Source organism: Amblyraja radiata, chromosome 14 (assembly GCF_010909765.2).
Source record: "Amblyraja radiata isolate CabotCenter1 chromosome 14, sAmbRad1.1.pri, whole genome shotgun sequence".
Classification (NCBI taxonomy): domain Eukaryota; kingdom Metazoa; phylum Chordata; class Chondrichthyes; order Rajiformes; family Rajidae; genus Amblyraja; species Amblyraja radiata.
The window spans coordinates 40,667,301-40,683,883 of NC_045969.1; the positions used below are offsets into that span (position 1 = coordinate 40,667,301).

Consider the following 16,583-nt stretch of genomic DNA (forward strand, 5'->3'; position numbering starts at 1 on the left):
TGACATAGAAAGGCGGAAATTCAGAAAAGCAGTGGAGTTGGCTGAAGATGCTTATAGTGCAATGTGTCTGCAGTTTATGGCGCCACTGAATTTAGGGAGGCCTGCACTCAATCAAACCTTAGAACTATCTTGCCCTTTCTCGTTGTCCCTGGAGAAAATAATGAAACCATTTACATTTACAAACATCTCATCAGTAAACTAAAATACTACTGATGTTGCTAACTCCCCCCGGGGCACGCTCAAAGCAGCAAACCTGCAGCTATAACTCAACACTTTTATTGTGCGGCTTCTGCCCAGTTTACAGTGCATGTCAAAAGCTGGCAGAAAGCTTATAAAACAAATGTACAAGGCTCGTTTGAAATGTGCTCGAGACTGTTGCACTTACTCGACTCATTCTGGTTCGAACATCAACCATTCCACTGAGCTGGTTTGAGATGTAAATTACATTCTCGCCAAAGGAGAACAAATATGTATATTCAGTGAGACAAAGGCCAGAGAGACGGCAAAGCATTAAAATGGATGAGATCCTTTTAATTTTCTATTCATAGTTCGCAATGCACTGTTATAATTTAGTCCCACTCAAATCTCACTCTGGGTTCACTTTCACCCAAAGATCCCAACATATTAGCTTCTTTCTAGAGAAAAAAAAAGTGTTCCCCAATTGGAAAAAGCAGCCACATTTATTGTTGCTTCTAAAGGAGACTACTTGATGTTCAATAAATTGCAGCGACTACACTGTGGAAACAAGGAACTGCAGATGCTGGTTTATACAAAAGGACGCAAAAATGCTGGAGCAACAGCAGGTCAGGCAGCATCTCTGGAGGGGGGGGGGAAGACCCTCTCTCACTGCTCCCCCTCTGAGCATCTCTGGAGAGCATGGATAGTTGAGGGTTCGGGTCGGAACCCTTCTTCAGACTGATTGTTGAAGGGGGGGGGGAAGAAAGGGAGAGGCAGGACAGAGCGTGGCAGGTAATAGGTCAACGAGCAGAAGAGCAGCAGAAATCACAGAGGGGGAACAGCAAAGAAGTATCTCACAGTACTCCCATTGGAGAGGGGATGAGAATCTCTTCAAACTGAGGATTGCACTAACTGTTTAAAGACAGGAAATAAAATTTTCATTAAAGAAAATCTTTACACTGTGGGATTTAAGCGATTCCCATTATTCGGGTCGTGCTCTATGAAGAACAGCCTATTTTCTGACTGATTAAATTCCATGCCTCATCAAGTTCACAAGTTAAAGCAGACTATTTTGGCCCGTCTTTATCATTAACTCTTCATACACTTCTAACCAGATAACATCTCTCCTCTCTCCCTAATTTAGCCAAGGCATGAAATTCCATTAACACTCAATTGTAGGCATCTGAAAACTATTCTGAATTTTAACAATGCAGCACACATATTTAATAGATAGCAATTAGCTATGAATAATGGTTTCATTCTTTCGCAAGGGGATCTAATAAATCACGATCAGTGGCCTAACTGCATCGGCAATCCAAGCCACTGGGCAAATTCTAGGCATTAAAATAAAAACAACAGGGATGGATAAGCCTTAAATGAGGAGATTCAGAAGCCCCTCACACCCGCCTGTTCATCTCTGACCATTGTCCAACAATTTGCAGATCCAAAAAATAAAAACCCTCTCCTATGTTCACCGACCATGTTTGCCCCTCATCTTTTCCAGCTTTCTCTCCCACCCTGCCCCCATTTCTCCTCCTGCAATCGATCTGAAAGAAGGGCCCCGACCCAAAGCATCACCAAACCATACCCTTCAAAGACACTGCCTGATCCGGTGAGTAACTCCAGCATTTTGTGTCTTTCTTTGGTATAAACCTGCACCTGCAGTTCCTTGTTACGAGATACAGAACATTTTCTTGCTGCCAAAGTCCAAGCAGCAAAGCCTTTATTTTCTAAAGGATTAAGTGAAAAAGCATCCCATATGTAATGGAGGACTATCCTCTTTGCTGGCTCACGAAAATGCAGAATAAAAGCAGTCGGCCTGTATTGATCTCTGCCCAGTAGTCTAGTATTCCCAGCTCACAACCGTCTCCCAATGTGGTGCTGTGACATCAACAAGACAAATTTAATGATAAAAGCCAAATCAATATGTGGATCCAAATATTACATCACCAATAATCGGAAATTTCTCTTATTCGGGAAAGTGCAAAGATAGAGAGTTTACTTTAACTTTTACTTGTACTCATAATATAAAATGTCCCTAATGTCGGGTGATAAACTATTTCTTCCCAATTTCACTCTAGAGAGACAACATATATTTGAGAAATAAATTGCATTTTGCGTCACAATTCTCACCAATAATTGTTATATGGTTATATGGTTATAACAATGATTTTTAAAAGCGTGGAGCTGTATGGTTCTTGGGAGAGATGCATGATTGACAAGCAAAATCACTCATGCAATTAATGTCTGGCAATTGATATTCCCTCTTCTGCAGGGCCTTTAAGTTTGAGTTCACCCAAACAAACTGCATTCAGAACACCAAGTTTCACCATTTAACCTGAATAGGAATTTGCCAAACACTGATTCCAGTCAGTCTGAAGAAGGGTCTTGACCCGAAACGTTGCCCATTCCTTCTCTCCAGAGATGCTGCCTCACCCACTGAGTTACTCCAGCATTTTCTGTCTACTTGGACAGGTCCATGCATAGAGAAGGTTTACACCAATATGGACCAAACACAGCCAAATTGGCCAAGCTCAGATGGGCATCTAGGTTGGCATGGATGATTTAGGCTGAAGGGCCTGTTTCCATGCTGTATAACTCTATAATTATAATAAAGATATAGAACATAGAACAGTGCAGCACAGGAACGGGCACTTCGGGTGCCAAACATTATGCCACGTCAAATTAATCTTATCTCCCTGTACATGATCCATATCCCTCTATCCCTGCACTTCCATGAGCCTATCCAAAAGCTTCTTAAACACCACTATCATATTTGCTTCCACCAACACACCAACAATGCGTTGCAGGCACCCACCACTCTGTGTAAAACTAAACTCCCCCCCCCCCCCCCTCACCTTATAGCTATGCCCCCTAGTGTTGGACATCTCCAAACTGGGAAAAGGGTGCTCCAAGTATGCCTCATAATTTAATATACATTATATGCATATCATATTGATATATATCAATCTATATATTATATAGATATCATGTATCCGTGCCTTAGTGATTGTGCATATAGAGTATAACGTTACATTAATATGGACCATCCTTTAGATATTGTTGTCGATTAAAATTTTAAGAAAATATTTAAAAATTAAGTATCTAACAGAACTTTTCTAAAGACAACCGAAGGTTTCCTTTTGGTAACTGCTATGAAAACAGCTGTTTTATTTATTCTATTTCCTTCACTGATAATTAGCATGATCAAGCCTTAGTTTATAAAATTAGAACAGTAAGCACAAGAACTGGCCCTTCAGCCAATAATGTCCCTTCCAAACATGTGACCAACTTAAGCATGTTCCTGAAATGTGCTCGAGATTGCCTGCATGTGCGCAATATTGTTCCATTCCGTGCATATGAACATAAATTCTTTAAACGTAATCGTACCAGTTTAATCAACCGTACAACAGAAACAACTGGTTTGCAGACTAGGGTCAACTAGGACAATAACATTAAACTTTGAAAGACGTGAATGAAGAAAGAGTGGTTGGACTTGACATACTGAAGGATTTTGGCCGGTTGAGGTCTGGACAAATCTAAGCGAGTCAGAAGTCAGTCAGAATCAGGGAAAGCTTGCCAGTGGTTGAAATCATGTTTGCACAAAAGAAGGATGATTGTCATTGTTGAAAGGCAGTCATTTCAGTGAATGAAACAAAACAAATGTACCAAAACATATTTTATTCAAAGCTTTGGACTGTAGTCAAGTACAGACTGATGAAACAAAGACGGTAACAACGCAACGAGATATTCCCCGACACAATCAGTAATGCGCCCTACTATATAACTTAAGAAAAACAATTTTGATTGGGATAGACAATCATCTCCTACAGAAGTCTTCATTCAAGGTTGTAATTGTGTAATTAAAGAAAAGAATATTCACCATTAACTTTAGAACCAATTTAGTTTCACAGTTGAAAGAAACTATCTAGTGTTAAAATATTTTCTGTCACTTATACAGAACAAGGATAAATCTTTAAAAAGGTAGGACGTTAGAAATCACTTTTCACATAGAAATCACTTAAAATCACTTTCCTAAACCACCAGGGTCATGAAAAGCTACTTTCTCTACAAATATCAGAGTTGTGAACCAACCTACATATGAATCCAACCTCGACAACAGAACACCATAACCTACCTCTTGCACTACCATGGACTTTTCATTTAACTGCATATCTCGTATGCGTATGTGACGAATAAACTTGTCTTGACTTGTTTTACTAATTTGGTTTTTGGACTAATGCCCATCTTTCTTTTTGAATTTCATATAAGGTATGTATAATGTGTGTGTGTCTGTGTGTCTGTGTGTCTGTGTGTCTGTGTGTCTGTGTGTCTGTGTGTCTGTGTGTCTGTGTGTCTGTGTGTGTGTGTGTGTGTGTGTGTGTGTATCCAAGTCTATGTCCCTGTAAGCCATATTATTATAATTGTACCTCTACTTCCCCAAACTTATGACAATATGATGATGAACTTGAACTTAAACTTGATAAGAAAATATCTTAAGCTCATTACTTCAAATGTATTTGACGATAAGTCAATTGGCATAGTCATACAGTGTATGAACAGGCCTTACGGTCCAACATTCCCATGCTGACCAACAAGCCCTATCTGCACGTCCCACTGGCCAGCATTTGGCCCATATCCCCCTAAACCTATCCTATCCATGTACCTGTCCAATTGTCTTTTAAATGTTGTGATGGTACCTGCCTTAACCACCTCCTCCGGCAACTTGTTCCATATACCTTCCATCCTTTGTACAAAAAAGTTGCCCCTCAGGTTTCTATTAAATCTTCTCCCCCTCACCTTGAACGCATGTCTTCTGGTTCTTGATTTCCCCATATCTAGGTAAAAGACTCTGCATTTACCCCGTCAATTCCTCTCATGATCTTATACACCTCTATAAGATCATCAGTTAGATCGCCATGCGATGGCATTTTTATCATTAGCTATGGGGATAAAAGTGGCAGAGAAGTGAAGTAGAGATATCTTCACCCAAAACTTTAATGAATGGTGGAACAAGCTCAAGTGATAGAACTACCTATTCCTATGTTGCTATGACATCTCTCAAAACCCAAAACATCTATGCATGGCCCATGGGAGGAGGAGCCATCTTGGTGAACGGCTGCTAGCCAGCAGCCGTCCGTTTTAAATCCGTTTTTTTTATAGTTTTTAGTGAGTCCTGTTTTTTGTTTGTAGGGGATATGGTCTTTTTAATGTGGGGGGTAGGTGTAAACTTAATTTCTAGGTCCCTACCTGGTCGGTGTGGCAGCCTTTTCTCCGGGCTGCCCGTTGACCCGTCCTCGTGGCCTACCTGCGGGCTTGGAGCGCCGTTTCCTGGCGGGAACCGCCCAGCACGTCGGCCTCGGCGGCGGCACAGCATTGGAGCGCTGGAGCGGAGCGGGCGATCCCTTGCCTGGGTCGCCGCGCTGGAGCGACGCGCTGGAGCTCTGGCGAGCTGGACCGCCGAGAGCAACAACTCGGCTGCGGTCTGCGGAGCGTAGAGGCGGCGTGCGGAGAGGCGGCAGTGTGGAGAGGCGGCGCCAACTTTATCAACGGGAGCCTGGGTGCTCCAAACCGGCGCGGCCTTGTCGGCTTCGGCAGCCGCGGGCTCCAACCAGGAAGCGGCCGTTCCAAGTGGCCCAGCCGCCAAAAGGACTCTCCCGACGCCGGGGCAAGACCACCCGGTGAGAACGGCCAGGAACATCGGGCCTCCGTAGTGGCAATTGCGGTGGCCTCAATAGGCCTGACTTTGGGGTGAACATGGGGTGGGGACTGGACATTGTGCCTTCCTCCACAGTGGTATCCACTGTGGGGGGATGATTTTTTTGTCTAATTGTAGTCTTGTAGGTCTGTGTCCAAGATGGCTGCCGTGAAGAGAGAGTGGACGCTGGCGCGCTTTGGTTGCCGCTGCTCTCTCTTCACACTGTGTTTTTGATTTTCTGTTTTTGGATTGAATCCTGTTTTTAATTTGTGTCTCTGTGATGTCTTTATTACTAGTTATATTCCGATTATATGTTATTCCGATATACTATGTAAGGTGTCCTTGAGATGTTTGAAAGGCGCCCATTAAATAAAATTTATTATTATTATTATTATCACAGTGAATATTATTCAGTGAAGTGAGTTTTCTGATAAAACCGCGGAAAGGGAAAAATATTCTAGTTTGCACACTAATTATTCTACAAATCATCAGAAATGTTTGCTATTCATGTGATGAATCGAGAAGCCCATGCAAATGTTGCAAATTCTTCAGGACACCCGCACAAGATGCTTGATCTTTACATTGATTGTCTAGAAAAATCGTAACCAGAGATAGAAAAAGTCAAATCCAAATTGTGAGTAACAGTGCATACCCAAGGGGCAGAGACCCCAGTATTTATCTGCCATTTTGGAAGGAAATCAGGACATGAATCAGTGCAATGCGTTAGAAAAGGTCAGCTCAGCACAAAAAAAATCCATTAAAAAGAACATAATTCTATGTATCTTAGAACAGTTTGACGAATACAACTGATCATGGATTTATTACAAAAAACAATTAGCATTTTTAGTTAGAGTATCTAATTCATTGCCTGCCATAACCAATTTAAAAACAAACAAAAATAAATTTTAGGACAGCTTTACAAAAATAAATAAGTTGCAGGATAATAATTGCAGAGCAGCTGGAAGAAGCAGTGTAATCAGGGAGCCAGCATGAACTCAATGGGTAGAATTACCTTTATTCATGATTTCCTCTCTCTTTAAAAAAAGTTGCACTGGGTGCATTTTGCACTTCAATTCTACAACCATTTGGACTGGGTTGACCAGTTTCTGGCCAATTTGAACTGTAGTTGACAATTTATTTCTCTCAGCAGATGTTGTTAGACACGCTGAGTTCCTCCAGTAGTTTGCTTATTATCTCTTTCTCTCTATTAGACACTGGACAAAGAAAAGTGTCCATCACAAACCATGACATTTTGTTTCTGGCTGGACACTTTCAATGACATATACACAATATACCTCAAGCAGCAAATAGGGGTGGTGATTAAATTGTACTGGTTTAAAACTACTCTTTAATACTTACAAAACAATTTTCTAACCACAGTAATAAAATGCTCAGATATGCTGTAACTTTAAAGAATGTAATTTTTTATTTTTTTTTAAGTGTATAAAATGTAAAACTATTCGACTGAAAAACACGATCATAAAAGGTGTGCGTCACTCGCCCGACAATACGTCAACTGAGCAAAGACTTTGTACCTTTGTATTGAATTCTGTCTTTACTTTGTGTACTAGTCATGTCTCTACTATTTATTTCATTCCCCTTACATGTTTTTCCTCTACATGCTCAATTTTTGTAAGGTGTCCTTGAGATTCTTGAAAGGCGCCCATAAATAAAATTTATTATTATTATTATTATTATTATTATTATAAAGACTGCTCTCTGGGGTAAAGGATTCCAAAGATTCACATTCATTCGATGGACGAATCTCTAGCTCAGTCCTTCACCTATTACCCTGAGACTATGACATCTAAATCACATTGAAAATTCCTAAGATTTGGAGAATACAAATCCAGCCTCTACTTCAATCCAAGAAGCATTTAAGTGACACATATGAAGACCATCTCCTTGTTGCTAGACACAAAATGCTAGCGTAACTCAGCGGGACAGGCAGCATTGGATCAAAACGTCTCCTTGTTGGATACAGCAGTGTGGTCTCACTCAAATGCAGCAAGGCTAATTCTTAAACTCAACCCCCTTACAATGAACACAAATACACCATACAAATGCCTATTTGCTTGTACATAGGTATGTTAACACCAAGAGCTACATTGGACACAGAGTGCACCACTTAGTGTTTCAAACACTAATAATTCCTAATGTCTTGCTAAAGTCCACTAATCTTCTTATTAATTACTTATCGGTTTTTAAACAATATACTTTGTTTCTGGCTAATTTACTCTTATTCTATTTAATCCCTCTTCAGAAAGATAAACAATGGGTTGGCTTTCACTGTAAGAGGATTGTTAGTTTAGTTTATTGTTGTCACGTGCACTGAGATACAGTGCTTGCATGTTCTCCATATTCTCAAAGGGATCTGCCATTGAAGGGCAATATGTGGAAGGGGTACCAGTTCAATACAATAATACTTTATTAGCTAAGTACGTTTTGCAACATACGAGGAATTTCATTTGCCAAGTCAGTCGACTTACTTAAGGGCTTGTCCCACTTACACGACATGTCGCGGGGTGAAGCCTGTATGGTCGTGAGTAATCGCCCAATGAGTCGTACCTTTTTCTGGTCACCACTGGATTTGCAACATGTTGAACATTTTCAGCCACTTGCTGCAACTATGACAGGTGCCGGCAAGTCGCTGAAAAAATTTGTTTTTTCCTCTGTCCCATCACACATTTAAACATCATAATTTAAAGTAAAATATTAAAAAATATTTTTAAAACATATTGAAATTATGAAATATAAATGTATTAGAAAAATCAAGCTAAAAAAACCCTATCATCTTTTAAGGGAAGGATTTTTTTTAAACTGCATATGCTGTAAATCTGAAATAAAAGCAGCAAATGCTGGAAACATTCAGCGGGATAATAATAAATTTTATTTTTGGGCGCCTTTCAGAAATCTCAAGGACACCTTACAGAGATTACCAAGAATAATAAAACATATAATCAGAATAAAATAAATAATAAAGACATCACAGAGACACAAATTTAAAAACAGAATTCAGTCCAAAAACAAAAAAATCAAAAACACGGTGTGAAGAGAGAGCAGCAGCAGCTAAAGCGCGCCAGCGTCCACTCTCCCTTCCGACAGCCATCTTGGACAAAGACTAACAGGTTTACTTACAGACAAAAAAATCATCCCCCCCACAATGGATTACCACTGTGAGGGAAGGCACAATGTCCAGTCCCCATCCCCAGTTCACCCAAAGTCAGGCCTATTGAGGCCACCGCAATTGCCTCTACGGCGGCCTGATGTTCCTGGCCATTCTCACCGGCGTCGGGAGAGTCCTCTCAGCGGCTGGACCACCTGGAACGGCCGCTTCCTGACTGGGGACCGCGGCTTCCGAAGCCGACAAGGCCGCGCCGGTTTGGAGCACCCAGGCTCCCGATGTTAAAGTAGGCGCCGCCCGCTCCGCTCCGCAGACCCGCAGCCCGGAGGTGTTGAACTCGGCGGTCACAGCTCACCGGAGCTCCAGCGCGTCGATCCAGCGCGGCGACCCAGGCAAGGCATCGCCCGCTCCGCTCCGCTCCACGAAAGAGCTCCAGCGCTGTGCCGCCACCGAAGCCGAGGTGCTGGGCGGTCCCCGCCAGGAAACGGCGCTCCAAGCCCGCTGGTAGGCCACGAGGACGGGTCAATGGGCAGCCCGGAGAAAAAGCTGCCTCACCGACCAGGTAGGGACCTAGAAGTAGAATGGCCCCCTACCCTCCACATTAAAAAGTCAATTTCTCCAATGGACGAAACACAGGACTTACTCAAAACTTTTTTTAAAAAGCGAATTAAACGGACGGCTGCTGGTTAGCAGCCGTTCCCCAAGATGGCTCCTCCTCCGTTAGGCAGCATCTATAGAAATAGAATCAATGTCAATGTTTTAGGACCAAGATGCTTTGAGGCCTTAAGGGCCTGTCCCACGAGCATGCGACTGCATGCAGCAAGCACGACCTAAAGTGGTCCCTTGAGCCGTACGGCCCCGTGGGGCCGGTCCCATTTCGATCGCCAGAGCCGTATGGAGTTGTGCGGAGCTGGTCCTGACATCGCGCGGGACTCCGAAAAACTGAGAGTGTTCAAAAATTCCGCGTGGCAACGGCCTGCCGGCCCGCAGCCGCCTCAACGCCGTACGCACCGCCTCGACGGGCATACGCAGCATCTCAACGCCGGACGCAGCGTCTTGACGCCCCTGTACGTCACGCGCAAACTTCCCGCGGACTTCGCTGGAACGCGCTGTCCCCGCTTCCGGTTTGGTCGCGCTCGCCGCATGCAGTCGCATGCGGGCGCATGCTGGTGGGACCGGCCCTGTACGGGGATCACTCAACCTCCACGCGACCCCCACACGGCCCCCGCTTCCGGTTTGCAGTCGCATGCTCGTGGGACAGGCCCTTTAGACCTAAAATGTAAGTCCATTCAACCACTGCTATGGAAACTCGGGTTACATTTCCATAGATGCTGCCTGACCCGCTGAGTGTTTCCAGTACTTTTTGACTCCGTGAACTATTCAAATGAACGGGGCCATGCACAATACATCTATCATGATCAGTGTAAAACTGAAGGACGGATACAGGGTGTATCCACCCTACACTACAGCACTTCATGGAGCGCTTGCTGGATTCAGTGCTGTCCGGTTGTGGAGTGGGGGGGGGGGTTAGATCGAGTATCATCTGACATAGTGCTTTAAATACTAACGTGCCACAGTCCATAGCAGTAGATGAATGGATCATGCTGAAACAAGCACTCTTGCTGGCCAGCAGTCCCAGGCTTCATTGTAAAGCAGCCCACTCTTCGAGCCAAACTGTTGCACATGGATTCCGTAAATTTATCGTCCAAACTAGATTTGTCAATTTAATTTAGCCAATTTGTATGACTGATATCTTCTGTCATTTTCTGTACTACCCTTCTTATATTTATCTCAAACTTGATAATTTATACATCACCCAACACTACGATTATTATCAAGGTATCTAAAAATATTCTCAGTATACCCTGTCCTTTATTATTCTATCTGTACTGAGCTAAGGATATTTCACACAATTGGTTATCTCATCCTTTATTAAGTAGGGTTAAGCCAATCATTTTTTCCGCCTATTTTGCACGTCTTTTCTTAAAGCTAATATTTTCTTCCGTTTGATCATTCTGCACTCAGGAATGGCGAATGTAATAAATGCATTTATCCATTTGTGCCAGCTATTAACCCGCTTTATCACAAATGCTTTGTACGTTGCTATGAAGCACTTTAATATGGCATTAGTTAGCACTCTAATGACCACTGTTGATCGCACTGTGACAGAAGTTCACTTTCAGTTACTGAATCTGCAGATTAATAACTATAGTAGTAACTGTGTTATGTGCTCCACTGCAAAAGTGCAACACACTGTCTCCACTAAATCAAACATGTAATGCATCTGACCTAGTAAATATTTTTCCCTCATTCAAGTCTGCTCCATTTTATCTAAATCACCACTTTGCTCCACAGACCTGCAGTCACATTACTGAATATTACAAAACAACAAATTTAAGATATTTAAGAAGGAACTGCAGATGCTGGAAAATCGAAGGTAGACAAAAGTGCTGGAGAAACTCAGCGGGTGCAGCAGCATCTATGGAGCGAAGGGAAGAGGCAACGTGCCTCTAACATCATCTAAGATAAGTCAAAACACACTATTCGGTTCCAATGTCACAACTACAAAGTTTGAAGACAATTGGTAATTTGCCAAAGAAAAATATGAAACATCTCACTCGCCGTACAAGACAGTTTGTCAGACTTCTGCAAAATCTGAAAGAACATGCAAAGATGCTTGCTGAGATTGAGTGACATTTTGGAGTCTAATAATTCAGATCATCAAAAACTCTAAATTAGTGCAAGCTCCCCTCACACTACTTTGGTAAAATAAAATAATAAAGTTATTTCATATGCTCATTGTTTATTTCACTTTTTACTGTCCTTCTATTACCAACATTTAAAAGGTAGCTCCACAAGATTTTTTTCCTGCCTCTCCATGCTTGTATGTCAGCTACTGGAATGAAGCAAAATTAACTCAATTGGAAATTCCAATATTGTAATTGAAAATTCAAGTTCAGGTTCAAATGAGTTTATTGTCATGTGTCCCTGATAGGACAATGAAATTCTTGCTTTGCTTCAGCACACAGAACATAGTAGGCATTTACTACAAAACAGATCAATGTGTCCATATACTATATTATAAATATATACACAAATGAATAAATACAATGATAAAGTGCAAATAACAAATAATTTGGTTAGTAATAATCAGAGTTTTGTCCGAGCCAGAATTACTGACAAACAGATCATTTTCTTCTCAATTATCTTATTTATTTGGTAAATTTTCCTAAGTATCAGTCGTAACGTTGATTTCTTTGCTTCCGGTCACCTCTAAACAATCTTGCAAATTGCGGGCACCGTGCCTCGTATTTATCATTGCATGTAGTTTACATTGAATTTTCGTTGAATCCAAGCCAAAATCTTTTACTAATCCTGCAAATATTGTTGTCTGATGGCGCTCCAGAGAAGATTCGCACCTCGCTCCAGCGATGGGCACCCAGACCAGTAGCTCACTCCTATTGAGGTAGATAGTCACTGGCCCAGCTGGTAACAAAAGTGATATTCACCAACTCGAAATAAACATGAGGTAAATAACAGCCACCGTTCAAATTGTTGCTTTAATTTTTTTTTCAATGGGTCAATTAAATAACCAGAACCTGAAGCAAGAGTTCACTTGCATTGTTTTTGTCAACTTTGCTCGCCACTTCTATCGAGTCATTAAATCATTTTACAGTCTTGAGAGGTGGCACTCGCTTGCACTTTAAAAAAGAACAGCTAGTCTTGCTTACCTTGAAAGCAAAGTGTACAGAGACAGGCAAAGCACAACTTCCAGACAGCCCGTTTCAGCACCATCTCAGGACAGGGCGACTGGGAAGCAAATAGAAGTGAAGGGGTGAATGGAAGGCTCAAGTAGCAGAGTGGGTGCACTGAATGTGGGGGGGATGCAAGGTGTTCGCCTTGCTGCGCCACCCTCGGCTTGCTCACAGTTAATACCGCAACGTTGCAACCATTGCTCGGCTGACTTTGCACAGCAGACCCCGGCGATGCCTTTGATTGTCGTTGATTGACGCTCGCCCGCCCCCTCACAGTCAGCGCCCTCTAGGAATCAAAACAGGCATCGGGTGCAACTTTGTCAAATGCACTGAAATGTGCATTGCGGGGCTGGGAGAGGTTTAGGTTTATTCAACAATGCTGAAAACTATATTCTGCACACTGTATCTTCCCTTTTCCTCTCCCTGGTGTTCTTGAGTTTGACTTGATTGCAGAGAAAAGCAAGGGGACTACAGATCTACAGCAACTCAGTGGGTCAGGCAGCATCACTGGATAACATGGATAGGTGACGTTTTATGTCGAGATCCTTCTTCAGACTTTAGCCCAAAACATCGCCTATCTATGTTCTTCAGGGATGCTGCCTGTTCTGCTGAGTTACTCCAGCACTTTGCATCCTTTTGTGTATTAACCAGCATCCGCAGTTCTTTGCTCCTTCAAGGAACTGCAGATATTGGTTGACAAAACAATAACATTGAATTTGTAAATTTTATGTACCAAACCTACTTTCCCCACCATTGCCACCCACCCCCCACCCCCCTTCCCTGTGCCCCAAATGGACTAGCACCCATTTTTCTACTCCCTTTCCATTCTACTTCCACCTACATTCCTTCCTCTGGCTTCACAATTCGTACCTTTTCTATCCTTATCTCACTCCTTTTATCTTCATCTCTGGCCTTTGTCCAACTATCCGCCTATCAAAACAAAACCCTCACCTGTATCCATGCATCACTCACCAGGCTTTGCCCTCCCCCTCCTCTCTTCCAGCTTTCTTCCGCCCAATCAATCTGAAGACGGGTCCCGACCAAAAAAGTCACCTATCCATGTTCTGCAGAGACGTTGCCCGACCCGTTGAGTTATCCAGCACTTTGTATCTTGTATTTATGTCTAGTATTATTTGATCTGATTGAATAACATGCAAAACAAAGCTTTTCACTGTACCTCGGTACACATGACAATAATAAACCATAATCTAAATGTGTACTGAGGTACAGTGAAAAGCTTTGTTTTTCAAGTTATCCAATCAATTCAGATAATAATATATGCAGACAGAATCAAACCAAACTCACGTTCAATAGATAGAGCAAAGGAAAAAGGTACAGAATATATTTCTCATGTTTGTCGTGCAATAATTCCAGAGACAGACTAGTGTCCACAATGAGCGGTGCCCTAGCTTATGGAAGGACCGTTCAGAAGCCTGATAGCAGAGGTGCAGAAGCTGCTCCTGAGGCCAAGTGGTGCACATTTGCAATCTTCTGTATCGTCTGTTTGACAAGAGCAGTAAGATTACCAGGGTGGGACAAGTCTTTGTGACCTAGATTTATATATATTTTTAGCCTTGAAATGCATGGAATACAAAAACAACCCCGGCAACCCTGAGTTTTGCACATTGAGTTGATGTGATTTGTTAAAAAGTTAAACGATAGTTATTGCAGAAAAAAATATAGTTTATTTTTCAGACGGCATCACTATGTCAGACTCAGAAATGTCCATGTGTTATAGTCAAAATAGATGCTGCATCTATTTCAAGATAACCTGGTTGCCTTGAAAATTCATAATTTGGGTTTTTTGTTACAATGGTCGGGATCAACAGAGTTGAGAAATGCAGAAATGGAAATATACAGATGCCTTTTGTAGATCACTAGATCACTAGACAAGTGGGTTCTCTGTGAATCTTCACTGAATTCAAACAGCTTCTTTTGAATGAGGAAAATGAAAATTGTAGATAGACACAAAATGTTGGAGTAACTCAGCGGGACAGGCAGCGTCCCTGGAGAAGGAATGAGAAGAACCAGCATCTGCAGTTCTTTCCTACGACCCATTCCTTCTCCCGCTGAGTTGCTCCAGCATTTTGTGTCTATCTTCGGTTTAAACCAGCATCTGCAGTTCCTTCCTACACAAATGAAAATTGTAGTTTAGGTACTTTCTGTCATACGAAGAATATGTTACCAGGAAAACACAAAGTGTTGGAGAAACTCAGCAGGTCAGGCGGAATCTGTAAAGGGAAATGGATAAACGGTACTTTGGGTCGGAACCCTTCTTCAGACTGATTGGAATAGGGGGAGAAAGTTAGAACAGAGGTGGTGGCGGGACAAAGACTGGACAAAATGATAGGTGGATACAGACAAGGGAGGGGAGTTTGATTGGCAGATAGGTTGTCAAGTCGTCACATTTATTTATATAGTACATTTAAAAAACAACTCTCATTGGCCAAAGTGCTTTACATTTGTTATAAGAATAGCACAACAAAACAAACTACATACATATATACATGTAGCCCTCACTCAGAGGACGTCAGGAATGGCTTGGGAGTATAGATAAGTCTTTAGTCTTGACTTAAAAGAGTTGATGGAGGGGGCAGTTCTGATGGGAAAGGGGATGCAGTTCCACAGTCTAGGGGCTGCAACCGCAAGGTGGAATAAGTGAGTGCTAAGAAGAACTACTCTAAGCATTCCGAAGGAATTGTGCCCTCCATGAATCTAGGGCCAGCTCTTCTATCCTTGCCAACCATTTCCCTTTCCACAGCTCCTTCACATACAACTACAGCCTTGTGTAGGAGCTGCAGATGTTGGTTTACACCGAAGATAGACACAAAATGTTGGAGTAACTCAGCGGGACAGGCAGAATCTCTAGAGAGGAGGAATGGGTGACTTTTGGGTCGAGACCCTTCGTCAGAGAGTCAGGGGAGAGGGAGACTAGAGATATGGAAGTGTAATGTGTGAAAATATCTCTGGACAATATATCCAGTCTAAGTAGAGATATAGGTAGATGGGGCACATTTCCTGAAACTGTCATGTGTGTCTATCACATATATAGTGCTGGGCCAGGCAGACCCCTTCTTCCCCCCCCATTCCCCCTCCCATTCCCAATCTGACCTGGGCCTCCTACATTGTCAGAGTGAGGCCCAGCGCAAATTGGAGGAACAGCACCTCATATTTCACTTGGGCAGCTTACACCCCAGCGGTATGAACATTGACTTCTCTAACTTTAGATTGCCCTTGCTTTCCCTCTTCATCCCCTCCCCCTTCCCAGTTCTCCCACCAGTCTTACTGTCTCCGACTACATTCTATCTTTGTCCCGCCCCCCTCCCCTGACATCAGTCTGAAGAATGGTCTCGACCCGAAACTTCATCCATTCCTTCTCTCCATGATGCTGCCTTTACCACAGAGTTAGTCCAACATTTTGTGTCTATCCCTTACTTCTTACATTGGATATTTCCTGCAAATCTATTTTAGATTTTCACAACTGCTCTGTTCTATTGCTCAGGGTTACTATCGGAGGGAACTACTATCGGACGGACTATCTTTGATCGGTATCTACTGGCTTTACATTGCACTCAACGTTCTTCCCTTTATCACATTTCTGCACAGTGTGGATAGCTTGATTGTAATCATGCATTGTCATTCCGCTACTTGGTTAGCACGCAACAAAAGCTTTGCACCGTAGCTAGGCACACGTGACAATAAATAAAATAAACCATCAATCCACTGCCCAACTCCTCTCTGCAACTTAAAACTTTCAAACTATTCCCAGATCCAACAAAAGATCATAACCTGAAACATTTACTACTTCTCTCCGCAGGTGCTGTCTGAC

General features: G+C 42.5%; 1 protein-coding gene across 1 annotated transcript in view; it reads right to left on the minus strand.

Moving 5' to 3' along the window:
• Positions 1-13,053, minus strand: part of igsf11 (immunoglobulin superfamily member 11) — a 203,175-nt gene extending 190,122 nt beyond the window's left edge. Inside the window, exon 1 of the mRNA XM_033033157.1 lies at positions 12,731-13,053. Within this exon, the coding sequence (XP_032889048.1) occupies positions 12,731-12,794 (64 nt within the window). The 5' untranslated portion in view covers positions 12,795-13,053. The remainder of the gene's footprint in view (positions 1-12,730) is intronic.
• Between the last annotated feature and the right edge of the window lie 3,530 nt (positions 13,054-16,583).